General features: G+C 41.0%; 1 protein-coding gene across 2 annotated transcripts in view; it reads left to right on the forward strand.

Moving 5' to 3' along the window:
• Window positions 1-17,518, forward strand: part of NCOA7 (nuclear receptor coactivator 7) — a 58,360-nt gene that overhangs the window by 5,322 nt on the left and 35,520 nt on the right. For both annotated transcript variants that reach the window (XM_033143734.1, XM_033143735.1), the window contains exons 2-3: window positions 7,303-7,446; window positions 14,886-15,130. In XM_033143734.1, coding sequence (XP_032999625.1) covers window positions 7,397-7,446; window positions 14,886-15,130 — 295 coding nt within the window. In that variant the 5' untranslated portion in view covers window positions 7,303-7,396. The remainder of the gene's footprint in view (window positions 1-7,302; window positions 7,447-14,885; window positions 15,131-17,518) is intronic.

Here is a 17,518-nt window from a genome sequence, read left to right on the forward strand (position 1 = left end):
TCCTGGTTTGTTTTTCTTGAAAAGAATTCACCTCATACATTTGAAGCGCATTCCCTCTCACCTCACCCTGGGAAGTGTAGTTTGTTAAGGGTGCTGGGAATTGCAGCCCTTTGAGGAGTAAACTGCCATTCCCAGGGTCCTTGTTGAGATTGTAATGAAGGACTGGCTTCCCACATGGCTATCATAAGAGGGTCATTGCATGAGCCTCCATGCTGTCATCATACGAGTCTCTTGCCTCCATGCTTGTCCAATGTCCTTTGATGACATGCAGAAGTAGTGTAGAGATGCTATGCAATGCCGGCATTCGTGAGAATAAGCTGCCTAGACCCTTCTGCTGCAGTGTGGAGCTATTGTGGTACGGTGGTGCTTTCAAATGATCCTTACGTGGTGAGCGTGAGGCGTACACTGTCACCAAGTCCTTGGTTTGTACTTACTTGTTTCTGGCTTGTCCTGATGGAAAATTGGGCCAAGATGGATTTCTGCCAAACAAGCTGCATTGCAACAGCAATGTGTGGTGCAAGGAACAGCAAGATCAAGTTGTGTCTGTCCTTCACAATAATTGCCTTCATGGACGGAATAAGCGGAACAAAACAGCATTCTCCCTCTTGGGACCCAATTAATGCCAAAATAGGCCTTGTGTATTCCCTGCATGTGCTGGTAAAGTTGCCCTAACAAACACACAAGTGATTGGATGCTACTGTGTACCAACCAGCCTTATCTCTGAAGGAGGTGGGTTGCAGATGCCGAATGCATCTGCTGGAGAATCATATGGGAGAAACCCATATTTTGGATATCCTGGCCGTATACCACTTAGGTCTTTAGAGACCAGAATGTGCATTTGCAACTGACGATCACCTGGAAACTTAGGGGCGCCAGAGGTCAAGCCACCAGCTGACATTTATGATGCCTTTTTTTTAAAGGCAGCTTCAAGAAGACTGTAATTCTAGTAATTGAATGTGGCCAACTCATCCAGGAAGGGGTGCAATAGCACTAAGCCCAGGCTTGTGGTTTGTTGCTCCTGGTTTCAGACAGGAGTGTGTATTATTAGCATCTTGCACATATAAAGTGCATGCCTTCTCATAAAGAATGCAAGGAACTGTAGTTTGTTAAGAGTATTGAGAATTGTAATGTGAGGGGGAAGCTACAGTTACCATGATTTGGGGTGGGGGTGAGGGGGGATTCATGTGCTTTAAATGTATGGTATGGGTCTTCCCACAGTAAGACATTGTCTGTTGTAACGTGTGAACCAATTCTGTGTATAGATGGCATGCCTTCTGATAGGACTGAGACCACTTGCACGTTGCTGTTACTCACATATTACTAGTCGCGTATAACATCTCATTGGGTACGGCTATCTCTGGCTTAAAGCCAATGTGATTTAAGTTGGAAATGTTGGCATCTATTGTTGGCAACTGCTTGCTTGATGCTTCATTACTGTGGGCAGTTTTTTAAAGTGCTTTCTGTAGTTGAAATGAATCATACTAATGGCTTGAGTGCCTGGAAGCTAAAGTACTAGCTACTGTACAAATGTCAATTGGGCCCCCTTTTCCATTACTCTCCTTGGCTGTTGATTTCAGAAGTGCAGATGATTAAAGTGAGTGTGATCATTACAGCTTCTTGAGAACTAAAACACTAACTTACTAGAGTCACATCTTGCAGGCTTCTCTTTGAAATCCCATGGGCTAGGGGCAAAAAGCACATTGGAAGTATTTTTTTCTTACTATTTTCAAAAGCTGAGGTTTTAAAAGCATAACAAGAAAAACACCTCTTCCTTTCCAACTATTTAATAGCTTGGTGTGTGTGATATGTGAGTTTTTGTCTGTTTTTTTGGGGGGGGGGATTTTGGGGATGTGTCTAGGCTTGGTGCTCAGTGACTACATGCTTGCTGGTGAGTTCAATGAAGAAAGACTGGTGATGAGTCAAATGGAGTTCATTTAACTGGTCAATAAAGTTGTTCCCGCTGTAGGAAACAAGGTTAGTTTACAATGCTATCTGTTGTGGAATTCAATTGTACTTTGATTAATCTGGAAGGTAACCAAGGCCTTGTTTACATGCTGAAGATATAGACTCATGGTCTGCAAGGTGCTGTTGCTACAACAAGGAACTCAAAGAATTTTGTGATATCCATTTGTTACAACAGGTGGCAAAGGAGCAAGTTTTTTCAAGACCTTCTCTTTATTCTATATGAACAATTCCAGATTTATGGAATTCCCATGTGCTAGAATGATAGTAGGTGCTGAAGGCCAAGGGCATTTGTGACTACCAGACAGCTGATAGATTTTAATAAATGTGGCAGTACGTGGGGAGTTTCTTCCCACACTTATATATATAAAAATGTAAAAGGTGGATGTTTGTGATCGGTCACCTTTCTCTGTAACTGCTTGACCGATTCCATTGAAATTTGGACACAACATTCTATGTCCATATGGGAGTGTTTGTGCATACTTACGTTGTACAGATAGCACACCTTTCACCGGTAAAAACGTGATATTATGCAAAACAATATAGCATCCTCCAGTGGACGTCAAAACCGCAGACATCATCTCATTTCCCCACCCCACCCCACCCACCCCTGCCCCTCCTCCTCCTACGTCACCACCACCCTCCCCCTACTCCTCCTCCTCCTACAAACCACCGTAGTCAACGCCCCCACCACCTCCTCCAGATCCAGGGCAGGTGTAAAAGCCGACTCCGCCACTGCCTCGGGACCCAGGCCAGGCCAAAAAGCCACCTCCAACACTGAGACAGGCCACGTCCAGAACCTACTGCCTCAGACAGTAAGAGAGGTAGGCCAGGCCCCGCACCCGATCACAACAACTCCCAACAACACCACAACAGATGGGCCGAACCCCACATCCCCCGCTGGACCTCACCTCTCCTCACCTCCCACCACCCAGACACCACGATCCCCACCACCACTTCTATTGCACGCAGAAATTTCAAGGTAAGACGGAAGGTGTCAGACGCGTCCTCCACAACTTCACACCATACAAACTTCCCCAGTACCCCCCCATACATAAGTCTACAGTACTGCTGACCGCCTCCATCTTACACTCACCCTCCAACATCACCCATTCTCCAAAACCATGCACCATCCCGCCTTGCCACAATACCCTCTATACCTAACGAACCCCTACTTTTATTCTGCAACTACCTAAACTTTTTTCCTGTTTTACTATGTTTTATAATTTATTTATTTATTTACTTTCCTTCTTCTTTCTCAGCTTGTTGTTGTTGTTCAGTCGTTCAGTTGTGTCCGACTCTTTGTGACCCCATGGACCAGAGCACGCCAGGCACGCCTATCCTTCACTGCCTCTCGCAGTTTGGCCAAACTCATGTTAGTAGCTTCGAGAACACTGTCCAACCATCTCATCCTCTGTCGTTCCCTTCTCCTTGTGCCCTCCATCTTTCCCAACATCAGGGTCTTTTCTAGGGAGTCTTCTCTTCTCATGAGGTGGCCAAAGTACTGGAGCCTCAACTTCAGGATCTGTCCTTCTAGTGAGCACTCAGGGCTGATTTCTTTGAGAATGGATAGGTTTGATCTTCTTGCAGTCCATGGGACTCTCAAGAGTCTCCTCCAGCACCATAATTCAAAAGCATCAATTCTTCGGCGATCAGCCTTCTTGATGGTCCAGCTCTCACTTCCGTACATTACTACTGGGAAAACCATAGCTTTAACTATACGGACCTTTGTCGGCAAGGTGATGTCTTTGCTTTTTTTTTTCTCAGCTTAATCAATCTCAGTTGTATGTTGCATATTCTAGAGTCGGTAAACCAGAAAACCTATATATCTTCACAAACAATGGAACAACAAAAAATATAGTCTACCCTCAATATTATAATATTCTGCAACTTCAAAACGTCACCTTCTCTTTCCTTTCTTTTCAATTTCACACACTAAGCCACAGCAACGCGTGGCCGGGTACAGCTAGTGCGTTATAAACTTGTGTTCCTCACTTAGGATTATTTAATAAGAAATGAGTGCTACTCTTCTGGTTTATGTTGAATCTCCTTAATTAACTGATCCTTTGCCAGTTTGATTTATAATATTTACTTGAATCATGGAATTGCATACAAATCCTCCACAAGTTGAAATGTCCCCTCCTTTTGCTTTGGAAGTTTACCTATGTATTCCTTCTGCTCATGAAAAATGTGTCTTTTGGACTGATAACAGAATCATTTATGGGATCCATAGGATCAGTGGACTGAAAGGAGTGCACAGGGACCTAATTTGGACAGTAAACTTAACCATGGCTTAGATGTTTGGAAACGAGTTGCGTTGATCAAGGGGCTCTGCTTCTCCCTTCTCTCTTCCATCACGCACATAAAGAGGAGAGTGAACATGTCACCTTTCACTTTATAACAAAGTAAAGTTCCATGTTATAGGCAAACTTGGTGAACCATAGTGTGTTATAATTGCTTAGGTAAAATCTGGAACAAACCATGGTTTGATATCCTGGTGAGATTGGCAGGGATAGGGAACCTATGGCCTTCCAGATATTGCTGGACGACAATTCCCATCATCCCTGACCACTGGCCATGCTAGATGGGGCTGAAGGGAGTTGCAATCCAGCAGCAGGCTCACCACCCCGATTTCATGTGAAAACAGAAACTTGTAACCTTCCTTGTGCATGAAAGAGAAAGAGGGAAGGGGAAATACGTATGTCCGGTCAAATTGCTTGTGGTCTGAAAAAAAGTTAATTCCTGTGTTTGCAACTAATATAAGGAACAAACTCCGAGATGTGGGAGTATATGCAGCATGCATAAAACCGTGCTTTCTCTAATAAATGAGTACTTCTGTACTCAAAAACTTCTAAGGGGATTAGAATCTCAAATTTACATATACTCTAATATGTATTAGAAGAGTGAAAAATTCTACCCTTTTATCATTGTGGAATCACTTTGATTGTGAAATATATCATGACGGTTAAGGGATTACCAGAAGTAACCAATGCATATTAAATAATATTGAGGGTGCACTCATGGAACAGAAGGAAAATAATCGTCAGAAGCCTCCAATTAGTACAGTGATTCTGCATGAACTCATTAGAAAATGAAAACTGAATGTTGATGTAGAGATCTTGAATTTTCTCAAGTTGCATATATATATATATATAATCACCCTTCATGCTGTGCATTAGTACACTGTGCGCAGTGTGTTGGAATTAAAGTTGCTATAGAAACCTTAACTTTGGCTTTATAATGTGGATAATCTGTGGAGGGTTTAGCTGCCTGCCTCTGTACAAAAAATAGCATTCTCTGCATTGCTAAGTTACCATAGTAGTTGTTTCCAGGTTCTCTTCCCCCTCTTTTTGGCACATGTAATAATACATTGCAACATATGGTGGCTACCTTTTTTGACTCCCCCCTCCCCTCCCCGGCTTTCTCTCAAATGTTTTTAAATTACTTTTCAGGCATCCGTAATTTTGAAGACTACAATGGCTAAAATGTGTGTTTGATCTGGAAAATAGCTCTCTTCTGTTTTCTGTCCACATTAATGGCATTTACAAGTCATGCAGTGATGCATCTCCTCTTAAAACGTTTTCTTCTCCATCCATCATATATGTGCTTACTCAGAAGTAAGTTTTGCTCAGTTGAATAGGGGTTTGTTGCAAGGAAATACCATTTAAATCCTAGCATCATGTGCAAAAATTCCACTGAGTACAGGGGATCAAATCTTCTTGTTTTAAGAAAATGAGGTACAGTATTAGATATATTTGGGTTTTCCTTGCAGTAGAATCTTGTACTTATTTTTGACAGTAATCTGGGATGTCCACATTCTTAGCTATCCTTTGTGTATGGGAGAAACATGACAGAAACATGACTTGAAAGGGACTCCTACACCCACTGGATCTAGCAACTTCACCAAAATCAGGGTGAACTTTTTAGAAACATTTACAACATCCCTTATGTTTTACTTTCTTTTTTAAAACCATCATGTGGACTTGCAGTGGATCCACAAGAGGGTGCTGCTCAGTCTCTTAAGTTGATTAGAAGGCTACAAAACCAGTCTTGGAAATACTTGCTGCCTGTATCTTCTGAGTTTCATATTAGTATCTTATGAGTTTCTATTTGAATAGCGCACCTCTTCTTTTCCGGCTTGTATGTGTATAATAAACATAATGCGCAAATGTGTTTTTAAAACAACATTACAGTAGGTCCGAGGACAATCAGTGAAGATATGTGCAGAATTAAACAGTGTTTCTCAAACCTTTAATACTCAGTTCCACTTTTTAAAGCTCTCTTTCTTACCTACCATCGCCTTTGACTGGAGTTACCGGTAACCGTCCAGGGGTCCTTTGCCTTCTACCTTTTTATACACAGTGTAAGAATATTGAGGAGAGTATTGGAATATCCACAGTTATAATCATACTGGCTACTATTCTTAGTGAAATTTAAGAAATATATATTATGTGGCCCACGATAAAAATAGAAGGCTCAATTGTAAAATGCTTTCTGGATTTTTTTTTTTAAAAAAGCAATGTAGTGATTGGATTGCACAACCGTGGTTTGGCTGGGTCCAGGGCCACGCAAATGGCATCAAGGGCCAAATGTAGCCTTGGGGTTGTGTGTTGGACCCCTGTGATTTAAAATTATTTGCACTAACAATGCTATCTGTATTTTCATTGTATGTGACCTAGTGGGAAAACTGCACGTTCTGTGAAACGAAGATGCAAAATGCCAGATCTATTTTCTACCCTCCTCAAATTTGTGATTTGTTTTAGTTCAGATGCCTTGAATGTTCTGTCTTTTGTGTGTATGTGTGTGTTTCTTTCTTTCTGAGCATTAAAAAAAAAACACAGAAGCAAACAAACAGCACTAAGGTTGTTCATTCTTTCCAGGTTTCTTGTCTTTTGTGGATATATGGACAGAGATGTTTAACCTGTTGATAGAACTGCGGCACAGTGCATTAAAATAATTGCAGTTAGATGGTGAATGAATTCTTTGTAAAGTGGTTTTAAAGGCAGTTCATTAACATTGATGTCAGACTTCTGTTTTTATTTGACACATATATACACACACACATAAAATCCCATGTGCAACTTGTGTTTCCATATTTGTGTTTCTATTTTAAGGAACCTTGTGTTCCCCACGTAGTGACTTGAGCCATGACTATTGCTTTTCTTTTCTTTTGTTTTTGGCACAATAAGCTTTGTCATGTGACAGTGCTTTCGCTGGTTTAATTTACCATGCTGTGTGACTATGCACTGTAACTCTCCAAAAAAAAAAAAAAGCAGCAGCAGCAAATCAGGTGTTGTCGACATGTTAATTTCTGAGCTTCCTCTTTCCCCCCTTCCTCAGTGATAACTGCATGGATTGCGTGTGAACATGAGACTCTAACTGGAAGTTCAGAAGCTCAGCCACTTCACCTTACACTTTTTACTATTTGTTTACAATGGAGATCAAGGAAGAGAAAAAAGAACGAAGACAAGGCTATTTTGCCCGGTAAGCTACTTACTGCTCTTTCCGTTGTTTCAAAATGCAGCTGTGGACTTTCCCCTCTTTCGGTGGTAACGTTTTAATCTAGGGCAAATACTCTTGACTGCATTTCTCTGCTTGCTATGTGAGTTACACTTTGCTTTCTTTTTCTTTGTTGTCTCTGAGTATCCACCCTTCTGTGACACGTACAGGTTAGAGCCCCCAGAGTGCAACTAATTTCGAACTGCTTGGAATCTTTTTATTTTACAGTATTGCTACTGTATGTTGAATCTGGATGTTAGGGACCTGCTTCCTGTCTAACCTGTTTAACCCTGATGGAACCAAGCTGCAAGTCACAAGTCTTCCACCAAGAATGTAGTGCAAGGGTGGGGGATCTGTGGCCCTCCAGAGGTTGCTGGATTACTACTCCCATCATCCCTGGCTGGAGCTGATGGGACTTGTAGTACCACAGCATCTGAAAGCCTGGGGGTCCTTAACCCCTAATGCTGTAAGGAAGGTTTCTGAGTACAGCACACATCAGTGTTAATAAAAGAAAGAATATTAATTTGAAACAGAAATGACTAATAACTCTGATATTTCATGTACCTCTGCAGACTACTAAAATAAAATATCTAGGAAATAAAATTAGTAATTAGACTTAGTTACCTACAGCCTACTGGGTACTATCCAGTACTTGGGAATAAGTTTCATTGCAGTCAATGTAGTTTTCTTAGTAAATATGTTTAGGATTGTGCTGCATGTGTGGATGGCAACATTTCATTTTTTTATGATGGTATATAAAAATAAACATTTTTATTAACTTGAACACAGGTTTGTTATACTTGAGCCATGGCTTTTGAATTTTACTTGCCATCAAAGCCTAAAGTCTTTTGTTAGGAAGTTGACCTTCATTTTAAATAATCAGTTTATTTAACTTGCTATGATCGAATTGTACAGCTTTCTGGTTTGAAAAATGAAAGGGGGGAAATCTGTTTTTATTCCTTTAAACATACTGTTTTGTTTTTGTTTTAAATCTGCTGTAGCATCAGCAAAAAAGAGCTGCCGTGGTGGTTCTGTGCCATCTCTGCTCTTCATTCTGTGTTTATTGTAGGCGAATTATAAACACACTCCTTGATGTAACAAAACCAGATTGCCACAGTGGAATGTAAACTGTAGTTAAAAGTGCGGTAGATCTTTTAAGGATTATTTAACTGCAAACGTGCTGTTATGACACCTTTTTGGAAGAAAAAGAAGTGCATCTCAAGGTCATGAAATAATTTGTGAATCGAAAGGCAGCAAAGTTGTTAAGATTTTTGGGTTGTTCCCGCCCATTATTTTTTTAAAATTATGCACAGATGTGATCAAATGCTGTGAACTGCGAAAAACTCATTCTGAAGAAACCATATTCCTAGAGAAATATTTAGCAAGCTGCCAGTGATAGACACTCTATAAAAGGTGAGCAAACTCAGACTTAGGGGCCTCCTACAGGCCTCTCTGGCCAATCCTCTCCCAGGCCATCCCTCTCAACACCCTGCTCCATAATACTACTGATTCCTGCGGTGCAGTAAGGCAAGGCACTAGGGTGAAACTAGCGTCTCCACTCCCATCGTTCAACCTGGACACTGAGGTCCAGCTCCAAGGACCTTCTGGCAGTTCCCTCACTGCGAGAAGTGAAGCTACAGGGAATCAGGCAGAGGGTCTTCTTGGTAGTGGTGCCTGCCCTTTGAAATACCCCCCCCCCCAGCAGATGTCAATGAAATAAACAACTTTTAGAAGGCATCTGAAGGCAGCCCTGTTTAGGGAAGTTTTTAATGTTTGATGTTTTATCACTTTTTGGTTGTTATTATTAATATTCTGTTGGGAGCTGCCAAGAGTGGCTAGGGAAGCCCAGCCAGATGGGCAGGGTATAAATAAAATTTATTTATTTATTTAGAAAAAAGGCTGCCAGTTTGGGTGCCTTGAGTGCTTAATATTGCTCTGGGGCAACTCTGAGCAGGTTTGGTTATTATTGGCTCAGTCAGCATGGTGAGCCTAATCTTGTTACGATCCTGTAATCCTGGGAAGGCAGAACAAGTGGCAACGCCCAGCACCGAATGTGGCTTGCCATGTTTTTGTTTGTTTTATTTATTCAATTTACACCCTACCCTTTCTCCCAGGGGAGTCCAGGGTGGCAAACACAACAGTGTTGAAATAATGTAATTAAAGTAAAATAAAGACATCTAAAATTAATCACAGCTAATAATTTCAAATTCCACAAACTGGGAACTGCCACCAAATAGACCCTTATAGTTGAGAGTTGCTGTGCAGTACATTTTGTGAGTAAACAATCCCCTTGGCCAAATCAGCAGCAGCTTTCCTTTCTCTCTGTGGCTCACTGCATCCCACCCCCATGTTTTGTTTAGGTGTAGGTGAGTTGTATTAGTTTTTCCCCTCTAAGCTAGTTTGAGACTTATTTTTATGCCCCAGTGACAGATTTTTTGCTCCCTGCTCATGGAAGCTGTTTCCTATTTAGGAAACCTTGGTTTCAAAACAGCTAGTTTTTTTTTTTTTAAATGAAGTGTGCATGGGAAGCTGCCCAATAACACCACACTTCCCTACACAAAAGCACACCCAAAATTTTTGATTCTTACCATTTCCTGTAACAACCTTAGGCATGGTTCAGAAAAAGTCACCAGTCGGTACAAGCGCACCACATATTTTGATGTGAAAAATGTACACACAAAGCTGCTCTAGGTCTAAAATGTATTATTATGTGTTTCTTGTGTTTGAGAATATATCTTTTGACATTATATGTATCTAATTTTAATTTAAAAATATGGAGTCACTTTTTGTTTAGAAATAGAGTATCTTTTCTAGACAAACAGAACCCTTCTCTCTCTGGAATGTTTTTCTTGTTGCCCCCGCAAGGTATTTGTGTGCTTTAGTTTTGCTCATAATTGGGTGTCCCCTCCCTTTCCCCTGTTTTCTTTTTTGCCTTTGCTGTAGACTGAAATAATAATTGGTTTTGTAAGCACAATGCCTGCATACTGTAAATAGTTTTATCTGCCAGACACTCTTGTTTTCCCCCTCCTGTTGAAATTTCAGATCATGGTTAAAACTGTGGGATAATTGATCTGTTTCGAAAGAGCCTGTGGCAAGGATTCTGAGGCTGTGGCCTAGTCTAGTGAGCAAGCACAGGCAATGTGTATACTCAGAACTGTTGTCATGGGGGGGGGATGTTGTAGGCCATTAAGCCAGGCCCTAGCTCACTGCAGGATATTCAGAGATAAAGATCACAACCAAGATATAGCAGTCCAGCTTCTGCTTGAAGATCTCCAGCAAGGGAGAGCCTCCCACCCTTATTGAATTATTGGTTCCATTGTCAAGTTACTCTTTAGCACCAAGAAGTTTCTTCTAATGCTCAGTCAAAATCTCTGCTCTTCTGCAACTTAGATCTAGCTGTGTTCGGAGGCAGTAGATAACAAGTACCGTATTATTTGCCCTCTTCTGTGTCCCTCAGGTATTTGAAGAGTGCTGTCAAGTCCCTTCAATCTTCTCTTATCCAGGCTAAGCATGCCCAGTTCCTGCAACTTTTCCTTCTTCGTTTTCAGACCCCTGACCATCTTAATTGCCCTCCTTTGAACTTGTTCCAGTTTGTATTTCCTTCTTAATGTGTGGCATTTAGAACTGGACATTGTTTTACGAATGAATAAAGGAGAACTATTACTTCTCCTGACTTGGAAACTACAGACTATCCAATGAAGTTGTCCCACTAGTGCAAGCACTTCCACTTGTACAGAGGAACTTCTCCTCCCCCCCCAGCGCCTCCCCCCCCCACCAAATCTGCTCTGAGTTTTGTAAGGAAAAGTGGGGCAGATCCCGAAACCTAAACCACAACAATGATTATTCCAGTTGCTCCCTTTGAGTTCAGTCAACAAATAATAGGATAATCTCTAATAGGTATTTCAAACAAACAGTTTCATAAATGGGAGGGAAACCCTGTCTGTTTTTGGCTGTGCTCTCTTTCTGTGTAGCTTTAGACTCTGATAGTGTTGGATTTTCTCTTGTAGGGGAAAGCCAGTTTCTTGGTAGAGATGTTGTGTTAAAATGAAAGGGGAAGGGAAAAAAACACTTTGAAAACATGATGCATAGCAAGGATCCACTGGCTCTGGCTTTCAAAAGTAGGATGCTAAGCATATGGTTTAAAAACATTTGTTCCTGAACCAGCTTAGCCCAGCGGTTCCATTGACCAAAGCATTGCTTAGATCCCCTAATTGCTTCCAGCTGTTTGACACCTGCGGGCACTGCCTGACTTTAAAACAAATAACAAAAACAAAAAAACATTTGTTCCTTTTTTGTGTGCATGAAACGGGTTTGACTTACCTGTTCTCATTCTGCAAGGTGCCCTATTTTGGGACAAGGGACTTCAGTGGGCAATTATGGATGAGAATAGCAAGGTAGTTCCTCTTAGTTTTGTACTATAAAACTGTTTTCTCCCCTTCAAGCTTACTTCCTAATAAATTTTATAGAACATCTGGCATATTTGTGGGCCAGCTTTTGCACTTTTTGCAAAGTAAAAACCACTTTACAATGTTTTGTCGCCAGGTTGAATAACCTAGGAAGGAGTTATACATATTTGGAGCATAGGAGCCTACCTTAAACTGAGTGAGACATACATCTGTCTAGCTCAGCAATTATTGGCAGTGGTTCTCCAACTCTTCAGACAGGGCTCTTACCCAGCCCTATTTGGAGATGACAGGGATTAAGCCTGAGACCATCTGTATGGATAGCAGATACTGTACTGCTGAGCTGCAGTTGGAGTAGGTTGCCTCATTTCTTCATCCTGTTAAGGATTACTAGCTCCTGACAGTGCCTAGTAATGGCAGGGTTCCTGAAGGTGTGTCTGTATTCCCAAAGTTGTACCACATGTTGTGTCTGGGTCTGATGCTGGATCCCACACAGAAAGCGGCAAGGGTGGTCTGTTCAGAAGTTGCAGGACCATGGACAGCTCTATTCAATTACTCTGAGGGCCCCAACCTTTCCTCAAAGTTTTTTGTGTGCTTCTAAACTTGGGGTTCCACCAAGCCTACTGAAACCTCTGTATTGTGCATGGATGGAGGGGCAAGGCAGCATTCTTGGATTGTAGAGGTCCCAGCACACCATGTTCCTCTTTTGCTGATAGTAGTGTCATCTGCGGCTGGTCCAGAGAAAAATTTCACTCTGCATCCTTAGCCTCTTTTCCTGGTGATAGGCCATTACAGAAGCATATATACCTTTGGGTCCTTCCAGCTCTACAGTTCTACGAAGTAGAATTAGTTGGCTCTACTCATTGCTGGCCTGACTTTAGTCTCCAAATTTCTTCTTCCCTTCCTCTACCCAATATAGTCTATCTACTACACTGACCAGCAGAGTAGCTATCCAGAAACTCAAAACAAGACCCTTTTCCAGCCCTTTCTAGAGATACTTGGGGTTGGGTCCTTTGGGCATTCAAAGCATGTAATGTGTCATTCCACTACAGCCCTTCCATTTCCTACTTTCTCTTTGGCTCAAGGTGACTTACCACTATAATTAAAAACAATAACATAATTAATGAAGATGTAGTACAGAAATAGGGGGAAATATTAAATCTCACTTTTGAAAGAAAAGGTTATTCTTCATATATCAATGGAGTCGTTAAGATCTCTCTCTTTTTGTAGATGTTTATAAGAGCCTCAGAACAAACATGTATTAGAGGGCACTGATTTAGATAACCTTGAATGAATGACATGTTTATGTGAAAACAAAGCTAATCATAAAGCCTGGGCAGCTGACTGTGAAATTATAAGTTTAGACGATGACATAATGAATAGATGCTGGCCAAATATATTAATCAGTGTAGTATTGTTTGAGATGGGGATTAACATAGAACCTTATTTAGGCTCATGGGCTGGAGCCGGCTTTGCTTCCATCAGAAACTGGTCCCGTGTTGCTCCAGTAACGTCAGACATCCAAGCTCACGTAGGAGGAGTCACCTGCCACTGCTCCTTCTATCCCAGCAGTTTCTCAGTTTCTTGGTCAAGTGATGGGAAGGACATGCCAGATCCTCACACTTGCACGCAAACTCCTGATGTTACATGAGCAGCATGATAAGATGACATGTTGCAGCAGCACATAACCTGCTGAAATAAAGACTACTTTGCCATGTAAAGTAAGTTCCAAAAAATGAGAGAGATAAAACCTCAAGTTTAGCCACAATTGGTATTTTATTTGTAAAAAGGAAAAGCCCAATATGTTTTGGCCCATGATTATTTTAGGCCTTCGTTATTTTAGGAACAAGGCACCACTTGCATTTTTCTCAATTAAAACCAGTTAAAGTATATCTACGTTATTTATTTGCTAATATATATTTACTCAATGTAAAATGTAGAAGCAGTTTGCAGAAATCTAGGTTAATAAAATCACTGTCACTTTCACTGAATATTTATGTGATGTATTCTATCGATCAATCAATCAATCTCTGTTATGGTCAAAGACCAGACAACAGAAATAACAATAATAACACTCACAACTACATCAGCACCAAGGGGCAGAAGCAGTAGACAAAATTGAGAGTGTTATATGTATTGTTCCTTTTACAGCTCCTGGTGAAGGCCTAATATAACCACAGGCGAAAATGTGTTGGGTTTTTTTACAAATAAAATTTGTGCCATCTTAAGAATCTATCTGTCTCATTTTTTGTGTCATTTTGGATGCTTATAGGTCTTTAATAAAAAATAAGTTGTCAAGTGTGACAACAGGTGTGGAGCAGATGAAGGTTTGGTTTGGATTGGCTGCACTGCTGTAGCCAGTGGGACTACTCTCAGCTCCAGTTACCTGATAGGCCCTAAGAGGGATCGCTTTTGAAGTCATCACCTGACTTCATGACATCTACATCATGAGGTAGGCTGCTCCACTCACCTGCAAAAGTTGATCTATGTGTGGTGGTGGAGGCAAAGAACTGGCTCGGTAGCTGGATTCAGTAGCCCACCACAAAGTCAGACCCTCCAAGTGTCCAAGATACCCCTGATTTAGAGAAGCCGTCCCGGTTTTTTTATTTGATCCCGGAATGTTCCGCTTTTCCTTGGGATATCCCTATTTTCATTGGAGAAATGTTGGAGGGTATGGAGTTATCTGATCCCTGAGCTGTCTGAAGGCACTCCTGTATAGGGAAGGTTTTTTTTTTTAATGTTTAATGTTTTATTATATTTTTAAATATGTGGAAGCTGCCCAGAGTGGCTGGGGCAACCCAGTAAGATGTGTGGGGTATAAATAGTAAAATTATCATTATGGAATTTCATCAGAGAAATGTTGGAGGGTATGCTAAGTTAGATTTAAAAAATTGTTATTCTGATCATTGCAATTTAGCAGGATCAAGGTACATAAAATTATAATGATCAATGGTTAGCCAATGAGATTTCTGCAAATTAGCATATTGTCTATATTGCTTTCTTGTGTTTCTTTTTTTCTAGTTTGAAGAAAAAGAGGCTAGCTAAGCAAAATTCAGAGGCAGCCTCCTCAAATGCTTGTGGGATCCCCACAGGTAGAACTCAGACTGGAAGAGATGATGGAAGTAAAGCTGTTCTGGTGCAGACCAATGGCTCCCAAGAAAACAGCAAAAAGTCTGGGGAAAAGGAGGACTTGGAGAAAAAAAAGAAAAAAAGCAGTCAGCCAAAGGATATTAGGCGCACAGATCTTAAGCGATACTATAGTATTGGTGAGTTTAAACCAAATACAGTATTACCTCTTTGAAATCTTTTAAGTACTTTTAAAGTGTAACAATCTGTGGTGTTGTGTTTTTTCTTCTCATTATATTGCTGCTATACTTTCAGTAACCTTCTGTAAGTCAGTATGGAATATATAAACACGTTTTAGTTTTATAAGCTCCCATTTGGATTCTGTAATATTGCTGAATCTTGCCAGGACTGGTTAAAGTGTGTGAAGTCCATTTGCAAGCACAGATTCTATGTATTAGAAATGACAGAAGTTTCTTAGCATCAAATAAAATACCTTTTTATGTATTTGAATGTAGTGGATGAATGGGTTGGCTTTTACCTTCAGAATGGGCACCTGTCTCCAACCTGGCACCTTGTAAGTGGAGGTTGGATCCAGCTACACTGGGGAAGGTAAAGCGTAGTGGAATGAGTGTAACTGTTTGAAAGGATTCCTAGCCACAAGGCTCTGGGACCAGATTTCTTATATTCACCTAATCTCTCTGCTTCTTAGCAATTTTTCATTTTGTTAAAAACATTCTGAGTATAAAATACTCAGTGAAACATAACACTATTGAAAGAGATGGTTAGCAGTGTGTAGGTTTTTGAATGTACACACACACACACACACACACACACACACACACACACGTCTTTTAAGACTTAAGAACATAATAATAATCCCACTAAGATCATATCACGGGTCCATCTTATCCTTCTTCCTACAATGGTCAACCAGATACCCTGGGAAGATAACTAAGCAGGTCATGGAGAAATGTCTTTCTTCTGCTGTTGCCTCTTTAACCAGTTGTATTCAGTTCTATACTGTACTGTCTCTGAACACATAAGATCCTATAGCCACCATGACTAATTAACCATTGATGGACCATAATCTTGTCTAATTCCTCTCTGAAGCATTTAAAGTTGATAGCAGTTGCCAAATCCTGCGGCTGTGAATTCCATGTTTTAACTATGCATTCTGGGGAAAAACACTTTTGTCTATCCCCAATCTACTGCTAATCAGTTTTAGTGGTAGACTCTTGAGTAGCAAGTATCTGTCTCAATCTTCATTATACAGTTTATTACTCCTCTTTTCCCCCTAAGGTAAAAATGCCCCACTGCTCTAGCTTTTCCTTGTTGGGAAGAATATGAAGAACGGCACGTGTTGCCCAACCCAAGTAACTTTTATGATGGCCCATTAACCGCCTAAAGAGTAAACAGAATCTGCAAAAATGACTCCATCATTTGGCAGGACACTACAAGGATAATGGCTGCCTATGAAGTTTGGAAAGATTCCAAATAACTAGAGTAGAGCGTGTAAGACAGCTATCCAGGAGAGCCATAAAACATTTTGCTAGCATAAGAATCTGTTTAGTATTTATATGGCAACAGTACAATTTCAGCCGCCTTAGCAACCTTGAAAAGGGACCATTAGCTTCTTCCATTGCTAGAGATCCCATGGTTGTGCCTTTCTCCAGCAGTCTGATAATGAAGGTTCTGATGCCAATTTAAATTTGAATTGGAGCATCAGAGAAATAATAGATCTCTGGGTGTGCATTTTTACAAAATCACTTATTTCGTTTTGCAACTAAGCAACACAAAATACCTGCTGAAATAGAAAAAAAACAAATACTGTTTGATGGTGTACCCCAGAGCAGGGGTAGCTAATACGGTGCCCTCCAGAAATGTTGAATTGCAACTCCCATTCTCCCCAACCTGTGGGTGGGGCTGATGGAGCTTTAGTCCATAACATTTGATGGGCGCAATGTAATTTGTCCCTGCTCCAGATTTGGTGCTGGTTGATACGGGTTTTAACCAGTCTCAGAGTTGCATCCTCTAGTGGCTTTATGCAAGCAGAAACCGTTTCTTTTTTCACAAGGGGGTGCCAACACCACATTTTTCTCAATTCTCCATTATGCACTGTGGCACTCCATGGTTGTCCCAAAGATGCTTCTCAGAGTTGGGGAGCCCTCTGGGGCAATAGGTAATACAGGACTGAAGGCTTGTGTTGGGGATGGGGGAAGGTATGTGAAAAACATAGTGTGTTTACTTTTACCTACACATCTATGTAGACTTACAGACATACCTGGTAAGAGTTAAGGCTTCCATCAAATGGTAGTATGATGCCAGGTTTTAAAACACAATATTCCTATTGTGCCCTGCAACCTGAAATTTGCTCCCTGAAGCAGATTTGGGTCATGTGCAGTGGGAGGAGACAGAGGCACAGTTCTGTTGTGTTTACGGAAGTTGTTCCAATTGCCAGTGACTTAGCTGGATACAGAAGGTCTGGTTATATTGCTTCTCATTAGGAACCAATCGCTTCAAACACTGGGTACAGAACAAGTGCACCACGATTTGAACTTGGCTGAAATGTCTGGTGTGTGGCCATCTCC

The sequence above is a fragment of the Lacerta agilis genome, chromosome 3, assembly GCF_009819535.1.
Source record: "Lacerta agilis isolate rLacAgi1 chromosome 3, rLacAgi1.pri, whole genome shotgun sequence".
Taxonomy (NCBI): Eukaryota; Metazoa; Chordata; class Lepidosauria; order Squamata; family Lacertidae; genus Lacerta; species Lacerta agilis.